The sequence below is a fragment of the Antechinus flavipes genome, chromosome 2, assembly GCF_016432865.1.
Source record: "Antechinus flavipes isolate AdamAnt ecotype Samford, QLD, Australia chromosome 2, AdamAnt_v2, whole genome shotgun sequence".
Classification (NCBI taxonomy): domain Eukaryota; kingdom Metazoa; phylum Chordata; class Mammalia; order Dasyuromorphia; family Dasyuridae; genus Antechinus; species Antechinus flavipes.
This window is the reverse complement of record NC_067399.1, coordinates 96,587,869-96,609,879: the sequence shown is the minus strand read 5'-3', so window position 1 is coordinate 96,609,879 and position 22,011 is coordinate 96,587,869. Positions and strand designations below refer to the sequence as shown.

Below are 22,011 nucleotides of genomic sequence, written 5' to 3'. Positions count from 1 at the left end.
ACACACACACACACACACACAGAGGAACCACTACATCATAATATTCTAGGGTTCCTTTTAAAATACGCAGGGCCCAAATGTTGCCAATGTTAAATTGCCTGTAGTTAATCTCTCTGTCCTTCTCTAGAATTTTCTAATAATTTCACCTGTAAGTAAGAGAAGCATTTTTTGATATCCTTCAACTCCTCAAGAAGATTTAGTATATTCAGCCAATTGAAAAGTTTTTCTTCTAAGTGCAGTGGAATGTGTCTTGGCTATGGGTCACAATTATGTCTAAAATCTCTATCTGATCAATCTTAATATTAACCAAAGTAGCCAACTGGAATGTGGAATACTAAAAGAAATAGCTATTGAAAATGAGGCAAATAATTCCAACCTTAATCTTGTCCCAGAATTGATAATAAAGGATGATTTTAAAATTTATATATACATATGGTAAGTGAGAGGTATGTGTCTTGAATTGTTTGTTTTTCTAGAAATAAAGGATATTCTATGTATACCTAGAAAATATCACACTTTACTTATATATCACAATATCACACTTTACTTTTATGAATTGCAACATCAATAGATCTGCATCTATGCTGATAGGAGTTCTATTTCTTAAAACCACTTTCTTCAGGCAGATCTCAACAAAATGAACAGATTAACTCTTGATAAAACAATTTCCATAAATCCGTTTCCTGAAAGCTTAAATTATTTGAATGAGTTTAATGTTATATAAAGCTTCAGTCTTGGATTAAAAAGTCTTCCTTGCTGAATGGCAAGGTTATCTCCTATTGAACTCTATCTAAATTGGTATGAAGGGAAGGAGGAAGGGAAAGCTGGGGTGGAAAAAGTGTTAACAGTTACAGCCCTTCCACTGTGACTTACAGAATGGTTTCTTGAGGGATTTTGAGTCAATGGACCACAAAGACTCTTAGATACAATATAATTAACAAATAATCTGTTTGTGAATTAAAAGGAACATGGAGGATAGGATTTTTCCTGACTTCCTCATCTTCTATTTAAAGAGCTGTGAAAGCAAAGAGTCACCTCAGATTGCTCACCCCTCTTTTTAATTTTCCTACCCAAAATCTGCCTTATTTACTTACCCAGATTTTAGCAGCAAAGTGCCTTATTTCAGACTATGCTGTTTACCTGACAGAACAGTCAAAACAGTTATCTGATTAGGAAGGCAATGACAGACTCTGAGCAATGTTCTCTGTGGGCCTCCCTGAATTAGGAGATAATAGAGCCATTTACTAACAGAGAAATTATTTATTAATAAATGGAACCTTTAATTTGGGAGGAATGTTTCATTCTTTCAAATTTCTTTTCCCCATCCTCCCACTCAACCAAAATACAGCAGGGATGGAAGTTATTTCTGCCTCATGTGGGTTTTTCTCAAGGTCTGTTTTAGCAAAAGAATAATGAGATGCAGTATTGCATAGAACACTAGTCTTAGAGATGAGAGTACTGGGTTCAAATCTTGCTTATTAGTCACTTAACCTCTTAGTGTCTTAGATAATTGACCAAAATTTTGTTACAGACTTGTATCTGCTCTGTATTGATAGATGGGATTTTAAAAACACACACACATATACACATATACTATATATACAATATGCATATATATGTACACACGTGTATTATATGTGTATAATATGTTATATGTATATCACTTACATCTATTTAGTATTATTTAGTAGTAGCACAAAAGACTATAGCAGCTGTTAGTTCTTAGTTGCTTTGACAATATGGAATTTCCAACTTCTCCCCTAAAATATGTATATATATGCATGTGTGAATGTATATACATATATATTAAAACATAATTAGCATTATTAAATGCTGAAGCAACACTTGGCATATTAGGACAAAGTTACACAGAAAAAAAAAAAATTGCTTCCTTGAAATCTCAGTCTTCCCTTCTCTTATCTCCCTGCCTACAGTCACAGCTGCTACCTAGGATAACATTTTTGTTTCATCTGCTATAAATGCATCTTCAGGCAACTTCTTCTTAAAATGGCCATTGACATGAGACTCAAACATTTTGAAATTATACAGCTATTTTTAGATCACACAATTGAAAGCTTATTTCAGGGTCCATGAGTCACCCAGAGATGTCTTTGGTTTCAGTCAACAGGTGACAAGAGCTACACCTCCAGCTCTAACCCTTGGAACCCCAGACTCAAGCTAGATAATATGCACAAATTCAGGAGAAGTATAATGCCTCACTCCACTCTTCCTAGCACCTACACCATAATTGACAAGACTAACATATAAATCAATAAAAAAATAATAAATAACGGTAATGATTAAGTATAACAGTAAGTTTTGGAATAGAGCCTTTACTAGAAATTTATTGAGGAAAAAAAGAGATTACTTGTGTTCATCAACTCATTTTTGTCATATTCACTTAATCCCAGCACTGACACTAAATGTGTGACCTCAGGAAAATCACTTATTCTATTTGGCCACAGTTTTCTGATCTGTAAAATGAGGGGATTGGAGAAGCTAATCTATAAGGTCTCTTTTGATTCAAACATAATCTTATGATTTATGAACTTTATATTCTTTAATTCTGGATAATTAGATTATATGAATGACGATTTCATGCCCTCATGATTCTAGGAATGTCTTTTTTTCTTAAAATCTGTCCACTCCACAGTTTAGGATAAGAAAATTGTTAATGATCTCTGTCTCTGTCTGTCTCTCTGTCTGTCTGTCTGTCTGTCTCTCTGTGTGTGTCTCTCTCTCTGACTCCCTTCCTTCCTCTTATTTATATCCCAGTCTCCCTCTTATTCACATATTTGTGCTCTCCCTCCCTCATCTTTCCTATCTCTTCTCCTCTCCCTTCTCTCTTTTCCCCCCACAAAGCTTTAATCCTATGCAGTACTGATTGAGGCAGAGGGGTACATTAGAAAGAAAGTCTTCCTCTGATACTATTAACTGTGATCCCAGGCAAATCACTTAACCATCTTCAACCAAAATTCCCTCAGTTCTAAACTGGGGATGACAGTGGCACTTACCTCATACTGTTGTCATGAGGATCCATCAAGATAACATGTAGAAATACACTGCAAACCTAAAGATGCTATAAAAAATACTATGTAAGGTTATGAGGATGATGATTGATGACAGGAGATGAGATACATACACAAATACATTTTTAACCCAAGGGTCACTACATTAGGTTTGTGTGCTGATAATCCTGTTTTAAAAGCTCCAAGTCTACAATAATTCTGTCTTTGGAGGTATGAAATATATGAATGATTTGTGATTATGCTCCAAGATAGAGAAAAAAAAAAAAAACTTCACTAGAAAAGGTCAACCTCTTTCCCGTATGACTCCCCTAGTAGTCCTCAAATAGAGGAACACAAAGACATGTAAAGGGCATTTACAACCACAAGTGTAAAGATATAAGATTAAACCAGTCAGATACAATCTATTTTTTTTCCAAATTAAAAGATTTTATTTATTTTTAAATAGTATTTTATTTTTTTCCAAATACATGCACAGATAGTTTTTAACATTTGCCTTTGCAAAACCTTTTGATCCAAATTTCTATCTTTCCCCGTTCTTTCCTCCCCTAGACAGCACCCAATCCAATATTGGTGAAACATGTGCAATTTTCTAAATACATTTCCATATTTGAACTGCTGAGCAAGAAAAATCAGATCAAAAGAAAGAAAAACACAATAAATAAAAAAAAGGTGAAAATACTATGTTTTGATCCACATTCATTCTCCATAGTTCTCTTTCTGGATGTGTTTGGCTCTCTCCATTAAAAATCTATTAAAATTACCTTGAATCACCTCATTGTTGAAAAGAATCACGGCCGTCACAGTTGAGCATCACATAATCTTGTACAATGTTGTATATACAATGCTGTGTATAATATGTATAATGTGCCATGTAGAATGATCTCCTGGTTCTGCTCATTTCACTCAGCTTCAGCTCTCCAGGCCTCTCTGAAATCATCCTCCTGATAATTTCTTATAGAACAATAATATTCCATTACATTCATATACCATAATTCAGCCATTTGCCAACTGATGGGCATCCACTCAGCTTCCAGTTTCTTGCCACTATAAAAAGGGCTGCCACAAACATTTTTGCACATGTGGGTCCTTTCCCTCCTTTAAGATCTCTTTGGGATACGGGCCCGATAGAAACACTGCTGGATCAAAGGGCATGCACAGTTTGATAGTCCCTCGGGCATCATTCCAAATTTCATGGCATTCTTTAACAGAATAAAGCACACACTTAGAAATGGGTACTGTTTGTGCCCATCTAGAGTAAGGCAGCAGGCAGTGCTTCTTTCTTGTCTTTTTTTTCTCCTTTCATTCACCAGAATAGGGCTCTGAGCTTCCACCTCCCTAACAGCCACTTTACCATTCCCCTGAGTCTGTGAAGTAGGGTCAGCTTCACTGCTCCCACTGCAATCACAGCTGCTGCAGCTACCACTCTTTCTCTGGAGTCTTTGTTAAAATTGTAGGAAAAAAGATTCTGCTTCTAGCCCTGATCTCCTATTTACTTCCTCTCTTTCCAAGCTGGGCAGAATTACAACTCCCAGAGGTTTTTTTTGTGATTTTTAGGACCTCTTGCAAGTCATCAGTCCCCAGTCTTGCCAGGACTATTACAAATAAGGTAGACCATGAAAAGAAGTAAAGAAGAAATCTACCTAAGAGAAAAGGAAAGTTTGAGGAGTCAAGGATAACTTTTAGTTGTAGGGATCAGAAGATCCTAGATCAAAGAGACTAAAAGGAAGAAAAAGGCTCCTGTACGAGGGATAGTGGATGGTCTGATCAAATGCTCAGATACAAAAAAATGACTGATTTTCTTTGTCTGATTTTCTTTGAATGATGAGTTCTCTAATGTAAAAAAAGTGGAAATCTTGAGCACGTTTACATGGGCCTTTGCGTGCCAAGTGCTCTACTAGATTGTTACTAGCTGTGCAATTTGGCTTCTCGGCCTTTCTTGTTGATTAAAAGATCCCTCTGGCAGACTGGTGGAGAGGGTCACTCTTTATTAATGACTGATCTACCATGAATCACAGACAACAAAAAGCTTTGTTCAGCTGCCAGTTAATGTACCTTCATTCAAGAAAGGTTTTGTTTTCTTTGTTATTCTTTTAAATGGACTTACTGCTCTTGTCAATAGATTGCCATTCAATATTTGCTTAACTTAACTTTAAAGAACCACCTACCACCTTTTGCCCCAACTGAGTCCAGTTTATCTTCAGTCCATAGAAAGGACAATATCCCAATCCCAATGGCCTGACCCAGGCTGTGTCTTATTAACCTTTCCATTGCAGCTTCAGAGCTCTGGCTAGTCAGCTGCTTAGTCAGTTTGCTGTCAAAATTTAGAGGTGTCCTTATGCTGACAACCTCAAAAATATTGACTAGAATATGATAGAGTTTGGGGTTAGAAGAACATATTCCCTACCTTGAAGAGATTATTTATATAAAAGAAATATTTTTAGCACCCAAAATTTGAAGGCTTTTATTGACAAATTGACCAACCTTATGTTCTCTAGGGAGAAAGTCAATGACCTGATGCCTTTTGGGTCAGTCATTACCACACAGAATTACAAAGGCTCATGAAATAGTCTTAATATTTTCTCTAAGAGAATTTTTCTCCTATTAAAAAAAAAAATTGTTAGGTGGGGAAACTTTATTTCTTCTGATTTCAGTGTTTCATGCTATTTGAAAGTAACCTTTTCTCCATCCTAAGCAAAAGAACTTGAGCATAACTGACTTCAGAGGTCTAAATGGAAAGATCTTGTGTCATTCTCTTTGGCTAAAAGACAGCAGTATTTGCATATTTATGGTTTCTCATCTCTTTGGATAAAAGCCAAAAGTACATAAACAAAATAATTTTCCCTATAAGGTTCAGTGCTTTGGGGCTTGGGAGTTAGAAGACTAGATTCTAGACATCAAAACCTATTAGATCTATGACCCAAGAAAAGTCACTTAACTTCAGTTCAAAGACGTCTATCCCTCCTCAAATTTCCTTATAGCATTATAGTTAAGCTGGGCACTTCTCACAATATATCTTGTACTTTTTTTGGTACATATATAATAACCTTAAGTTTTAAGCTCCCTGAAGGCAAAGGCTAGGATTTTTGCTGTTTTTCATCTTTGTACCTCCAGGAATACAACTAAGACTTGTTATTCAGTCGTTTTCAGTCATATTTCATTCTTAGTGAGCGCATTTGAGGTTTTCATGGCAGAGATATTGGAGTAGTTTGCTATTTCCTTCTCTGGCTCATTTTACAGATGAGAAAACTGAGGCAAACAGAGTCAAGTAACTTGGCCATCATCACACAACTAGTAATTGTCTGAGGCTATTTGAACTCACAAAGAGAAGTCTTCCTGATTCCAGGCCTGGAACTCCATCCACTGAGCCACCTACTACAAAGGCATGGCCTTTTTAGTAAATGTGTAGAACTAGACTGTAAATTTTTAAGACTGAGTATATAGAGAGCTTTACATTTATTTTCCTACCTCCAACTTGCTATTTTTGAAGTAAAACAGAAAAGAAAGTGAAAAGAAGCCACTGGGAATAGTATTAAAAGGCACCCTGAGCCACAAATACCAGGGGTTTAAGTCCCTTTTGTCTCTAACAGGCATTGGATGTGTGACTCAAATAAATCATTTAACCACACATGAGTGCTTCAGGCTGCTCTTTAGCCTGTTAACTCTAGAAAGACAGGCACTTCCCAAACAGGAAGCTCCAAGTATTGATGAAATTATAAACTCAGACTGAAAAGAAAAAGGAAAGAAAAGAGAGACAGAAGGGAAATTTGAAATGCTAAATTTAAAATCTCCCTTTAGAAGAGTTTCTCCCTAATCTGAATGATAAAGCTTCTAAATCAGCAAGCAGATTATATCCCTGAAAATAATTAGGTATTCATATACTTAGGAATCACAAAGAACTGAAATTTGTTTTCTACTTTTCTTCATTATTCCAGAAACTACTGGCTTTCCTTGATGTTGTTAATAATTTCATATCATTATAATCAGTTCAGATATATTATTTTGACATAAACTTTTGTTTATGTCAAAATAAGGAGTAAGACTGTCATGTCCTTATCCCTTACTGCTTCAATTTCCTCCCTTCTAAAAGATAGATTCTTCCCTAAATGAGTAAACATTCTACTTCCAGCAAGGAAGAATACCCCTAGGAATTTGGAGAAGTTAAATTTGGTGATTTGAGGAGGAAGGAACAATTTTTTCTAATCTCTTGTCCTCAGCCACTCAATCCTCATTCTAGTCAGATTGCCCAGGTATACCTAATTTAGTGCTCTCATCTATCCTTACCTTTCCCTATTCTTCTGCAGCTGTATACCATTCCCATAGGAATCTCCAGGTGCTTCATGCAAGTCTGATTAATGAATAATAATTAAGAAATCAATTAATTATTAACAGATAAACAAATGGAAGTAAAATCTCATAACATTTTAATTGAGGTCTACACTTTTTTAACTCAAAGGAAATATTCTCATGGTGGGGGCAAATTTTGGTGACTATGGAGAGTTAGTATAGAACATAATTTTTATTGTCTTTAAATTTCATGAAATCACCAGTCCATTAAGAGTTTGGACTTAATGGCCAAGACTCCCCAAAACTAACCAAAACCACATTTATCCACAGAATAGAAATACTAGCTAGACATAGGAATTCTTAATCCTTTCAGTGTCAGAGATCATTTTGGTAGATTGATGAAGTCTACTGAACACTTCTCAAAATTTATTTTTTAAAATTCATAATTGAAAGAAATGCTAAAATTCAGTTAAAGGTTAATGGAAACAAAGATGTCAATTTTTCCCCATTCAAGTTTATAATGTCCCTGAAAAATCTGTCCCTGGAATCCAAAAAGGACAGCTGATTAACTCTTGTAGAAGAAATGGTACTTGTGTCAGACTATTTTATTTGTCCACCTTTCATCTGGGAGATTAGGGAGGTTTAGATAAGATGATTTCTGAAGTTTCCTCCAGCAAAAATAAAAAAAAAAATTCTAGGAAGAATAATAATTTATGTGGTGTTCATAAATCAAAAAAAGTGATCTTTTTTTTTTTTATTTAAGACTATTATTTTATCAATATTATTCTGATGACCAAGTGTTATTTTGACTCAAAGCTGAATCAAAGTCAAAGGTGGGCCTGTTTTTGAGCTGGGTTTCACTGACCGTAAAAGTCATGAGGAAGTTAGCTTGTCTGGAGAAGGGGGAGAAACATGACAAATCGACTACAATTGACAGAAATAATTGAAATCTCCATGTCTCGGGCTGCTGGACAGAGCAGGGCAGTACAGGAACTTAGGCCTGATTCCATGCTAACAAAAGGGTGTGGCTCTTTCCTTCATACAGTTTGGAGAAATAATTTCCCTTTGATAGGTTTTTATTTCGGTTATGTTAACATTTGTAAAGCATTATCCTCTCTGGGAATCTCCTCAAAATGCAAATAAAGTGACCCATAGGTATATACCTTTATATTTTTACCAACACTTTGATGGAAATTATCTTATCAAATCACTCTTTTACTGGAACTACAGTTTAGAGGAATAGGAATAATTATTATCTCGTTTGATTCTCAAAACAACTCTGGGAAGTAGATTTTTGAAATTAATTATTATTTATTTTTATTACTTTTTGCTATTTTACAGACAAGAAACCTGGGACAGGCAGAGGTTAAGTTACTTCCTTAGGGTCATACAGCTAAGAAATATCTGAGATAAGATTTGATTTCAAGTCTTCCTAAGGCCAATTTCTATACTTTATTTCTACAGTTTCTATGCATATTGTCACCAGAGAACTGTAGGATTGGAAGTGATTTCAGCACATATTTTGCCCATTTCATACCCAGAAAATAACTCCCTTTTACAGCATGCCCAAACAACTGGGCAATCCAACGGCTGGTTCAACACTGCCAGTAAAGGGGAAATCTACTATGTTCAGATACTGCTTATGGCACTTCTGGATAACCTTGCTTGCTAGGAAATTTTTCTTGACATCAAGTCTAAATTCTGTGTTCCCTGTCTACAGTATCCATAAAGTAGAAAGAGTGTTTGATCTCTACTGAGCATTGTAAAACACTGAAATTACACCTGAATATCCTTGTTTTGAGATTTCTCAGACGGGTCAGCATGCTATAATAAAGCTGCTACTTTGAAAGATATTTCTTTCAATGGGATGTCAATACAGGAAACAGTGATTTTTGTATGGAAAATCTAGAAATGAAATAAGATACTAGGGGAGCAAATCAGATATAAACTTGATTGAATACAGGTGTGCTTTGCATTATTCAATAGATATGTTCAAGTTGTCTGCAAATTGATTTTTATTTTGAAACAAAAAAAATCACCTTAAGTACACTTAGAGAATCTTACTGTTTTTGTACAACTAGAAGGGAAGCTTTTTGTGACTTAAAGAATACTTTGCTAATTCAAATAATTTCCTTCTAACAATTCATCTATACATTTCTTCTTTTTTATACTTCTTTCTTAAAACTTTACAGATGTGGACTAAAAAGTCAATGAAAGTTATTTAGTTATCTTAGAATTTTTGTTATCTAAACTTTGGCCAAAAGAGAATATATATTGTGTTTCCTCCTAAAATCATCCCTACTCAAAATTTCTCTCTTAGTTCTCAGGTCTCTATCATCCTTCTAGTTACTCAGATTCAGAACCATAGTTATCTTTTCAAATCTCATCCACATTCTTTTCACATCAAGAGAAATATAGAAAAACTAAAACAATAGGCTAATACAAAGGTACTTGTTCTACTTAATGCCAACAGATCAAAGTAGAAACAATGGGTGGAAGCTGCAAATAAGACCATTTAGGAACCTTAATGAAAAATATATGTAAATATATGTAACCTGTGACACATGGCTCCTGAAAATTTGTGGATCATATTGAATGGATTTAATCCTGAGGCTGACCTCAAAAGGTTATTTTCTCTTTTTGGTTCATTGCCCCCATCTAGAATTACTTCTGGAAAATCTCCTAATATATACTTGAGGGTAGAGATATTAACTATTTGGGTAAAAGAGTTCCTCAGCTTGTCTACAAGTTTTTGTTTTTGAGTCATTTTTAGTCATGTCTGATTCTTTGTGATCCCTTTTGGAATTTTTTGGGTTGAGAAACTGGAATGATTTGCCATTTCCTTTTCCAGTTCATTTTATATATGAAGAAATTGAAGCAAACAGAGTTAAGTCACTTGCCCAGGGCCATACAGCTAATAAATGTCTGAACCTGGATTTGAAGTCAGGTCATTCTCACTCCAGACATGTTACTCCATTCACTAAACAACCTAGCAAGATTAATATGAATATCAGGTATTTTTTCCTGTATTTTTTCCAAAAATCTACAAAAGTAGAATGGGATGCTTTGAGAGAAGTGAATTCCTCCTCAATGGAGGGCTCCCAAGCAGAGGATGTTTGACCCCTTGTGACATACAGTGAAATGGAAACTCTTCTTCAAGATTGGATTGAACTCTGAGAGATCCCGGTCAACTTTGAAATTAAGAATAAATGATAACAATAGCTAGCATTTATATATCATTTCATTTGATCTTTACAATAACCTTGGTAGGTAGATCCTTCCTGACATTTTAGAGAGAGCAAAGTGTGCACCTGTCCTGATCACACAGTTGATACATGGTTAAGCCTGAATTTGAACTCATACTGTCATGACGCCAAATCCAGTGTTCTATCCACTGTGCATTAAATTCTGTGTTTTTGACTCTTTAGAGAAGGAGTCATAATTTTAAGGAGTCTGCAACTTCTATTAAAATTATAGCTCTGAAAAAATTATTCCTTTACCATTAAACCTCAACTCTATTCTGAAACTTTTTAAAATTATCAATTACTTAGATATCAAATATTATATTTATGCAAATGATTTGCCAATTCTCCCTCTCCCCCCCAACAAAGATTTATGATTTCATCAAATTTGGGAAACCTTGGATATAAAAACTAGCTCTGGCAATGAAAATTGGCATTTTGTCTATCATCTCTAGACTTAGGGTGGGGCCACTGAGAAAGGAAAAGTAGCTTGCCCATGATCTCCTAGCTTATATGTATTAGAGGCAGTATTTGAACCAGAGTTAGCCATTAAATCACTATACCATATTGATTCTTAAATCTGTATGTTATCTGTCCTAATCTCTTGAATTCCAATCCCATCATCTGCTTGCCAAACATCTCTCAGCCTGAATATTCAGTTACAATCTAAACTTGGCCAAAAGAGAATATATATTGTGTTTCCTCCTAAAATCATCCCTGCTCAAAATTACTCTCTTAGTTCTCAGGTCTCTACCATCCTTCTAGTTACTCAGATTTAGAACCATAGTCATCTTACACATCTTACACAAATCTCATCCACACTCTTTCTCTCCCTCCCATCACTATAGCAAATGCATTCTTTATCAAGGTATTTAGATTCTACTTTCATGATCTATTTCACATCTGTCCTTATCACTCCAAGATATACTAGCCTATTTCAGGTCCCCTATCAACTGTGCTACTATATTCACCTTCTAATTGGGCTCCCTTACATTTATTTTCTGCTACCTCCAATTCTTCCTTTATATAAGAATCTTCCTAAAGCAGAAGTCTGATCATGTAACTCCCTGGTCAAGAATTTTATGTGTTTCCCTACTTCATGTAGTATAAGACAATAAAATAACTTTTCAGATTGTTATTTAATATCCTTCATAATCTGACTTCACTTTACTTTTCAAATAAGTTAATAAGTATTTATTAAGTACTTATTATTGTCAGGAACTATTCTAGTCACTGATATTATAAACACATAAATGAGGCAGTGCTTAACTCCAAGGAATTTTTCACTCCAGACTCCTTTGATATTATTTACCTTCATATTCTCCACATTCCAGCAAAATGTGCTATTTTCTCCATATGTATTGTTCCTTTTAGTATTATTGCTTTTGTAAAGCCTGTTCTCCACAACTAGAATGCACTGCTTCCTCCTTTCTACTTCTTAGAAGCCTTCTCCTTCCAAGGCTCAGCTGAGGTTCCACTTTTTACAGAAAATTTTTCACATTTTTCTTGTTCTCTTACTTCTAATTATCTTGCATTTATATATATACTATATACTAATATTCCCATATATTACTATATATATATACTAAATTCCCAGTAGAATGTAAGTAGAATTTAAAGCTAGGGCTGGTTTTTCTTCTTTGTCTTTGAACTCTCAATTCCTAGAGGGGTGTCTTATAAATGTCTGGTGCTTAATAAATGCTTATTGCATCCCTATTATGCTATCATTCAGCGGATGATTTATTCAGTGACAGTTCATTTGTATATAACATTCTGTACATTATTTCATTTGATCCTTACAACCACCCTGGGGCAGGCTGTAGGATAAACATGATTACCTTTGTTTTACAGAGAAATAAAGTGACCTGTCCAGGATCACACAGTTAATAAGTGGCAGAAGTCACATATTACATTTCCAAATTCCTTTCGGATCTCTCTTCCTATCATATCACCTCCTTTTATAAGATCGTTTCAGTGCAGCCAAAAGCCATGGTCTTTCATATAATTGGAATTTTCCCCTAAACCAAATAAGGACCACGGTATGCCTATATTTGAAATTCCAGGGTGTCCCAACCTTGACAGTTTATTAGAAAAATCTGCTTGCTAGGGTTCTCTTGTTAGGGTAGTCTTAGATGTAGAGGATGGAACCATGTAAACCATGAAGCTAAACCTGTCTGAGTACTCATTATCCCCTGTAGTCTTCCTCCTTAGCCTCACTCCTATTTTAGGCACTGCCTCTTGGACAGAAATGTCCAAACAGAACTCATTATCTTTTCCCCAAAGCACTCTCATCTTTCTCTATTTCTATCCAGGGCATCAGCATCCTTCCTACAACCTCAGTGTCACATTCAACCTTTCACTTTCACTAACATCACCTAAGCAATCAGTTGCCAAATTTTGTCTCCATCTGTATCTCTTTTTTATATCTTGTTTTCTCTACTCACACAGCCACCACTATAATTTAGAGCCTCATTGCCTGGAACATTGCCATAGTCTTTGTTCACTCTAATGGAGCCTCCGAATAATTGCTAGTTCAAGAGCGGGGAATGTATTCTACTCTTCTTTGTATCCTCAGCATTTAATAAGTGCCTGGCACATAGTAGGCACTCAATGCACATTGACTGACAAGGTGATTTCCTGAAAGCCCAGATCTGACCATGTGGTACACTGTAGAACTCTCACCCAAAACTTTAATAAATTCCTATGGATCCCTAGTATCTCTAAGATCAAACATAAATTCCTTTAGGTAGTGTTTAAGAATCTTCACAAGCTGTCCTTTTCCTAACTTTATAGTCTTATATATTATTCCCCTCCACACACTCTACCCTACTCACTATTCCTCATATTCAGTACTCTCATCTCTCATCAACCTGCCTGTGCTTTGGCTATCCCTAGAAAATAGTCTCTCCTCTCCACCTCTTTCTCAGAATTCCTGATTTCCTTCAAGACTCAACTCACTTTCTTCCATACCTCCCAATGCCAGTGCATTCCTTGCCAAACTACCTTTCATTGAATAGTTGTATATATTATACAGCTACTTAACACATATATGTTGTCTCCCTGATAGAATTTCTTAATGTTCCTCAGCCACCAATACACCTCTTCACCTGAAATTACCTTGTTTTCATGTTGCTTATATGTTATGTATATTTATATTCATATTTCCTCCCCTTATGGTACATAGATTCATTGCGGGAAGGGACTGTTTCATTTCTGGTTTTCTATTTGCAGGACTTGGTACATAGTAGGTACTTAATATATCTTTGGTGATTGATTGCCTAGAGAACGTTTTTTATTTTTCCCCCCTAAAGCAAATCTGTTAGGTTACCTGAAGAAAAAAGGGCAGTGTTGAGTAGCATCAGGTTGTACAAACTGTACAACTGTCACAGACCAAAGAACTGAGGACAAACACTCTATCATCAATAAGCATTTATAAAATACAGGTTACATTCCAGGTATTGTGTGCTTCTTGCTGGGAATGCAGAGACATAGGCAAAACTTTACATCAAGCAGCATAAAAGCACCAACTATCTGTGTAAGGAGATAACACATAAATAGAAAAGCATATGCAAAAAAAAAAAAAAAAATCCATCAATGCAAGGCAAGGGAGGTAGCAGGCTTTAGCAGCCAAGGAGAAATCAAGAAAAGCCCCATGGAGGAAGCAGCATCTGAACTGAATTTCGAAGGAAAACAGGTATTTATCAGAGGCTAGGCTGATTTGTTTAGCCACCCACAATTTTCCAGGAGTCCACAATTAGACTTCCATGTAAAAGATGTGTTTTTAAAGATACCCTCTGAGCCCCAATCTCATCTTTTCAAAGGTAAAAAGATTTTAAAGGGACAGATTTTTAGAGTTCTTTTAGGGTTAATGTAATCTGCAGTCTTATTAGATTAAATAAATGTACCACACACTTAAAAAAAAAAAAAAGGCCAAAAGAAAATTACTGCATAATTTCAAAATGTGAACTCAAGTTAATTTGAACAAGTTTGTAGGAACATTTTTGCATATTGTAAAGGGAACTCTTTTTTTTTTTTTTTTCTTTTTTTGGTATATGTTGAATTGGGTGGTTTATCAAGGTCCCTTGAAATTCCATCATAATCATTAAATGATTTTTAGGTCCATTTTATGTGTAAGGCATTGAGTTTGCTAGGACTTAGGTCTTTACAACTCTTCCATATATCTTCACGCAGTGTCTTCTCTGTTTGGACTATCACTTCTACCTCTTTCTCACCAGAACCTTGGACTCTAACTCTCAGACTCTCGGGCTCTGACAGCTGAAGGTTTACATTATCTTTCTGGGACCCAGCCCTCTATGATACTTCCTGACCATCTCAAGACCCTGTAGTTTTGTGTACCATCACCCTCCACCTATCCCTTTCTAGCTCCTTTTTATTTATTGTCTTTATCCATTAGATTGTAAGCTCCTTGAGGATTGCAATATCAGTCCTTAGCACAGCCTTAGGAACTTAGAAAGCAAATGTTCTATCTATTCAACAAACTAGTCAAGGACAGACACTCACAAAAAAAAAAAAAAAAATGAATTGTTTTTAAAGAGACTATAGCAATTTCACTGAAGAAAATACAACAGGAAAGTAGCTACAATAGAATTTGAGAAGAAAGAGCACATATATATATATACATATATATATAGGGGAATCAGGAAAGGTTGAAGTAGGAAGTACTTTTGAAGCAATGTGGAGTGTTTTTGTAACCATACATATTCCCAAATAATACATTTATTATGTTTTGGAAGACTGCAACTTTTCTACATTAAAAAAAAGGGGTCCTTACACAATCAAAGTGAAGAACCACTCTCCTAAAAACTACATAGTCTCAGTTAGGGAAAACTGCCAGGAGATGATGATGATGCCTTAATGGTGGTCTGGTGAGCACCTTGTGGTCCTGAGCAACTAGGTTTCCTATAGCAAGTCAATCAACAAGTATTTGTGTGAATTATTATAGATCACACTTCCCTACCTTGTCCTCTCTCCTCTCTCCCCTCCTCCCATTTTCCTATGTATATAAACTTGTAAAATGATTGAAAGGGAGCTCTAGTTTAGGATTTTGTTAAAATAATAATTGCCAAGATAATGTGAGCTTCAGAATTTCAAAGCACTCTACTAAAGCTTGCTGGCAATTTAATGATGACAGGATACCAACTTACCTTTGTTCTCTGATTCATTATTATAAATAGACTTGAGTGAGTGAAAGGGCTCCTTGAAAGAAAAGATTGACACTTGGTAATATTAATTCTTGAAGTTTCAGAATCTCACTCAAACTAGGCAAAACATAAAATAATAAGGAGCAGGGACTAGTAGGTTCCACAAATATATTTTTCAGAGAGGAATCTTCCTTTTGCAGACTTTAGAGTGGCATTTTTACACTATTAGCTAATGTTACTTGAAAAGCATCATGGTATTGTTGTAAGTAACCTTCTTTGTCAGAAGGGATGAAGGGAGATCATCGTCTTACCTTAAACAACTGTGAGTTGTAGCTGTTGTTACAGTATGATCAATGGAAGCAGATGCACGTTGGGATAGGTTTCCATATGGTATCCCAGATGTGCAGCCTCTGTTTATGAAAGAATTATTGTAACTTTCAGAATAAAGATAGCAGATAAATATATGTCGCAATCACAGGATAACACATCTAACCATCAGCTTTTGGGAGAGGGGACTAGACATATTTTATTTGTTTGTATTTTTAAACCTTATGTAAAATAACAGGTTTTATTAGGGCTTTTTTTTTTTTTTAAGGAACAGCTCTAATTGGCAAAAGACCATAATAATGTATTTCTTAATGCTGCCTAATTGCCTTTACAAAATCATCCCATAAAAATACTCATTATAAACATGGCATACAAAAAATGTCATTCATTAACTTGGAAATAAAATTATAATTACAATTATAAGGCTTTGAGGCGGTTCTGTTAAGAGGGTTTGCATGCTAATTGCAGAGTTTAAGATTGCTAATTTAATGGTAGACCCAAACACAGTGTCAACTGAAGAGTTTAAAAGGTTGGGATATTTAAAATCCGTCTCCCTCTTGCGCGGATCATATTGGATGGGAGAGTCAAGTTGAGTTTTGGTGTTTTTCTTTTTAAAACTCTTTGTAAATGGGATTGGGTAAGGGAGAGAGGCGTGGGCTGAGTAGGGTCCTCCCCTGAAATCTCAGTCTTAGCCGGGGAGCTCTCGGCCGCTGGGGCACCGGCAGCGGAGCGGAGCGGGGCGGAGAGCTCCGGAGGGGCGGGGCAGGGAGGGAAAAGGAGGGTCCGGTCGGGCGGGCGGAGAGGGGGAGGGTGGGGCCGCGAGCGGGCGCGCGCGGGCACGCGCCAGGGGGAGGTGGCCGGTCGTGCATGGAGCAGCCCTCCTCTTCTGCAGAAGCAACTGCAGCATCCCTTTCCCTGCAGCAGCGCGGGCGCCATTGGCTCCTCGGTGACACGTGACAGTTGGAGCCTTTTCTGTGTCTTTTCTCGCCCATCTGTGTGCAGGGCACTGATAGGCCAGGCTGATGCGCAGGCAATTTATCATCCTGATCTCCCACTGAGTCAGGGAGCTCTCCTGTCACCAGTATTGATTTCAGAGGATGGACTAAATTTCCTAGGATTTCCATTAAGAATTAAGAAAAAAGCTCTAAGCACGCAGGGTAGCCAGACAGACATGGATATGAGATGGCACTGTGAAACCTCGCAGGTAGCTTCTTCTATCACAGCCGATACCGAGCACAGACTTAGCACTGCAGCATGCAGGGTTTAAAAAACCATTAGTCTAAGAACAATAATAATAATAATACCAAAAGTCATTTGGACCAATTACTAAAACGAATTTTTAAATGTGAAAGGCTATATCTCCTTGGAGATTGCATGGCATTAAAATTAAAATCAAATTTATGCACGCTATATGCGAAATCTAGAAAAGCTTTTGAAAATTAATTTTTTTTCAAAGAAAATTACTCTTTAAACCCTGGGCATGATTGCTTCTATTTTTTCATTTGCTGCTTTTGTGAGCATCCGAGGTTCTTCAGCATGCTTATGGCAACAGCAACAAGATTTTATATTTATATATTATACATGTGTAAATAATAAGTGTGTATATACGTATATGTGTGTTGAGTTGACCCAAGTAAAAGCATGAATAAAGGCTGCTTCCATTACTTGCCTGGCTGCTGTATTGTAATGGCATAGTGATGCTTTTGTTTGGAGATGCTTAGATCCTGACCATGCATGCTTTTATGGCACATTGGGGTTTTCTTGGAGAATTTGTAGAGCTGGGATGTCTGTGAGTTAAATGCATGTGTGGTGGAAAAGAAAATGTCTTAATAGTAAATAACAACATTTGATTAACAAATGAAATTATTTCGTGTTTATTGAATTCGTAGCCTTAATTCCGATCACTGGGTGGGGGAGGAGAAAGTCATTTACATATGTGTGAGGATGGCAGTATTTTGGTGGTGATGGTGGTGCTTTAAAAGAAGTATATTTCCTTGCTTATTTCAGATGGGAAAGCAAGACCTGAATTTTTTTAAACCTACCAAACATGGGATTTTAAAAATCCTCCATGTTAGTCTTTTAGAGTGTACTCCTTCTAAAACAGCTCTGTGTTTATGGGAGGAAAAAAAATACATATATATGTGTCTGTTTCTGTGTGTGTATATGAGTTGTTTGGTGAACGGTTTGATAGCCTTCTTGCTAGTCCTTATTCTTGTTTCTAAGAGCAAAAATGGCTTGGCATTTTTAACATTTGCATGGCCTTTGGGGATTATGCTGGCAGAAACCAAGAGTATTACCAGATGGGACAAGCATGCTATGACAGTGAGTAGAGAGAGACAATAGGTGGGGGAGGAGCAGATGGATGGGCTGGGGAGGGGAGGAGGAAAGGAGAGTATGGAGAGGAGAGGTGATGGGGGCTTAATAGCATAGCTGTAACCTCACTTCTAAGAGAAAAAAAAAACTAGGTATATCTTTTCTTTGGATTAGAAGACAGACTTCAAAGGCTATTGTGACAACCTGTTTTCTTTTAAATTTGTTAGCAGAGGTAATTGGAATTGAGGAGGGGAAATTCTATGAATTTGACTTGCTTTGCCAAATTATGAGCAATAATGAACATGATGCTTTTTTCACGATGTCAGATTTTTGAAAGGTTATGTGTGGAATAGAATTTAAAGCTATATTACTTTTTGAGACACTGAAATATAAATATGGATGACAGATAATGGTGGCTCTGTTTCTAGCATTTGTGGATTTGAATATCAAAACTCAGTTGTCTTTGCCTTACCTGGTTGATAGCTTGTAAAGATGTAAGGTTTCCTAACCTTTTTCCCTTGAATGTTTTCATTATCTAAAATGTTATAAATTTCCTGTGATTCTGTCATTCATCTTTCACTTCTGGCTTTTAATATAGGTTAATTTCAAGAATAGCAATTTTCTAGTGTTTCTAGAATTCTAGAATTTCTAGAATGGTGTTTCCCTTTCCTTTCCCTCAGCTATGGGTTCTTTGTTTTGGTTTTTTTCAAGGAATGGGACATGGCTATGGACCCTGGCTTAGGTCCAGACCAAAGCCCTCAGTGAAATGAGTTTCTCAGCAGCTTCCATCAACAATCCTGCACATCACCCGAGCAGCCACGGAATTGGACACAGCTGACAGCTTTTGCCTGGAAAGGGCTTAAGGGCTGAGCCAGCATGGAAATCAGTTTGTTTCTTAACACCCTAATATTAATAATCCTTACAGGTCAACACAGAAGTAGTTGTCAGAGGTTTCAGCTTTTTCCAAATGAAACCAAGATACAGCAGTCACGGTCTAGAAGTGTCACTGAACTTAATAATAATTTTTTTTTTTTAAATCAAGCTAATCAGACATTCAGAATCCCATCCAAATGTAACCTTAAGAAATATACCATTTCTAGCCTACTGATTTAATCACCAGGAACTTGCTGGTGAAATTTAGTTGGTCTCCTTTATTTGGTTTTATACAACAAATGCTTTTATTTAATTATGTACAACTACCTCCTATACTTTTTTCATGTGTTTGATTGACACTCCTAACCTTCATTTTATCAGAATGTAGTCTTTAAAAAGTGAATTACATTATTTTTGAAACTTTTGGGAGTGGACTCAATGTTAAAGTAAAACTATTTACTCAGAATTTTCTAGTTTCTTCCTACTATATATGTACTTTTCCCTTCTTCCTCCCTTCCTCCCTTCCTTCCTCTCTCCCTTTCTCTCTTCCTTCCTTTCTCCCTCCCTCCCTTCCTTCCTCCCTCCCTCCCTCTCTTCCTTCCTTCCCTCTCTCTTTCCCTTCTTTTTCTCCCTCTTTGCCTTCCTTCCCTCCCTCCTTCCTTCCTTCCTTCCCTCCTTCCTTCCTTCCCCATTGGAGGATTCCTAAAAACAAGAAAAGTGGCTACTTGGCTACTCATATAAACAGCCTAATGAGGTGAGGTTCCTTTGGGGACCCCATGAAAACAATCTCCTGAAATTCCAAGGAGAAACAGAGCCCACAGGCAGTACTTTGGAAAGTCATTTGTGTTTTGGGAGTTTGACTAATGCTGATGAAGCATAATAGCAGGACATCCAAGCTGTGGTGAGAAGCTTTGTTTCCTTCCCCCTCTCCCCCTTTTTTTTTCTACCTTTTTCCATTGACTCTGCACATTTGAGGTATCTTAAAAGGTTGGTAGTCAGATGATGTTTGGAGTCAAAACAGAAAGAATTAGAGGGACAGAATTGAGAGCTCTTACTTTTCAACATATGGCATTTGATAAAAAAAAATTTGTGTTACTAACTAGAGAAGTGCGGATACATTAGTAAAATTATTATATTACATTGTATATTATTATAGTGAAATGTCACTGTCTCTTGTGTTTTGCATGTGATACTTTAATTTTTTGAAATGAACTTGTTCCATGGCGTTTAGGTGCATTTACTTATTGGAAGTTAATCCATTGATTAACACCATGATTGGTGCGAAATTCCCTTCTAGTCTACATTGTTTATTCTTCACAACAAGAAAAGTATTTGGCTATTCTTTCTAAGGGAAAAAGTGCTTTTGGAGTTGGACTACAATGAGTATGATCCTAGACAAAGATTTCATACTTTTGGACACTTTCATACTTTGCACAGTATTTACCTAATTTAGAAATAAGAACTTCACTGAATGCAAAGATAGATTTTCTCATTTGGTTTCCCAATTGCCTCAAATGTCCCTTTACTTCTTTTTTCATTGTTTATAGATTCTATTGACTTTGGTATATAATGAAAAGATCATTGATGTCAAGACTTCATTTTCCTCATCTGTAAAATGAGGAGTTTTGGCCAAGGGATTTTGGAAGGTTCCTTCCAATTCTAAATCATAAAATTAATTTCATTAAAATATGCTTCTGCTTGGGTTTACTTTGCATTTATTATGTTTGATCTTTTAGTTTTCTCTCAAGTATTGATACTGTTTAACATAAACGTGTTGACGACTTTTCTCCTTTGTTAGATGCACTTGATGATATCTAAATCTTTTCCTGTCTTTTCTTTTTGATAACAAAGGTCTGAATCTAGTATTTAAGTATGTCTCTGAGCAATATCATCTCATTCTATAGAGTAATTAGGCCTGGACTTGAGGATGTCTGGTCAAAATTCAAGGAAGAGTTCTGAAATATATAAACTATCAGTCTTTTCCTTCCTTCCTTCCTTCCTTCCTTTCTTCCTTCCTTCCTTCCTTCCTTCCTTCCTTCCTTCCTTCCTTCCTTCCTTCCTTCCTTCCTTCCTTCCTTCCTTCCTTCCTTCTTTCCTTCCTTCCTTCCTTCCTTCCTTCCTTCCTTCCATCCATCTATATTTTCCTTTCAAAAAATGGTATCTAATTGCCACTGACAAATTTACTAACTTGTAAATTTATTGCTTTTACTTGAAGTGACTAGAAGTGACTTAAAATATCTATATTCAAGTGTTGAAAATGTAGTTGGAAATTGGTAGGGAATTTTTTTTCAGCCTATCAAATCGGTTTTAAGCAGTTCTTGTTACAAATAATTGAGATGATCTTTTATAAAAAAAGAACTTAAAGAAATATTATTTTAGCTCCATTTCTTCCCCCATGTAGCTCATATTGTAATACTTTTTGTGTTATGAAGACCTCATTTTTTATGTCACTGAAATCCTTAAAAAAAGATTAGACTCACATAAATGACATTTTAGCAAAGATCAAATCCAGTTACTAAAATAAATCTATTCTGAAGACTATAAGTACTCACCTTGGTTCCTGCTGCTTTTTGTTAATTCTTTTATAGCTTTTATAGACTGCTCTAATCTGGATATAAGCTTACTTATTATGCTTTTTGAAACAAAAAGAGAAAAGAAAAAAAATAAGTTCACAAGTGAGATTTACTGATAAATTTATGGACTAGAAGACTGAGACTTCAATAATATGGGTATCTACCTTTACCCAATCATCATCTTCAATTATCTCAAAATTGAAAAGGT

General features: G+C 36.0%; 1 protein-coding gene across 15 annotated transcripts in view; it reads left to right on the top strand.

Annotated features, from left to right (window-relative positions):
• The window catches only part of NRXN1 (neurexin 1), a 1,357,693-nt gene that overhangs the window by 1,256,813 nt on the left and 78,869 nt on the right, over nt 1-22,011 (top strand). For 2 of the 15 annotated variants that reach the window (XM_051975261.1, XM_051975260.1), the window contains exon 1: nt 16,961-17,248. The exons of the other annotated variants lie outside the window; for them this stretch is intronic. In XM_051975261.1, coding sequence (XP_051831221.1) covers nt 17,216-17,248 — 33 coding nt within the window. In that variant the 5' untranslated portion in view covers nt 16,961-17,215. Of the gene's footprint in view, nt 1-16,960; nt 17,249-22,011 lie in introns of those variants that run through there. 15 annotated transcript variants of the gene reach the window in all.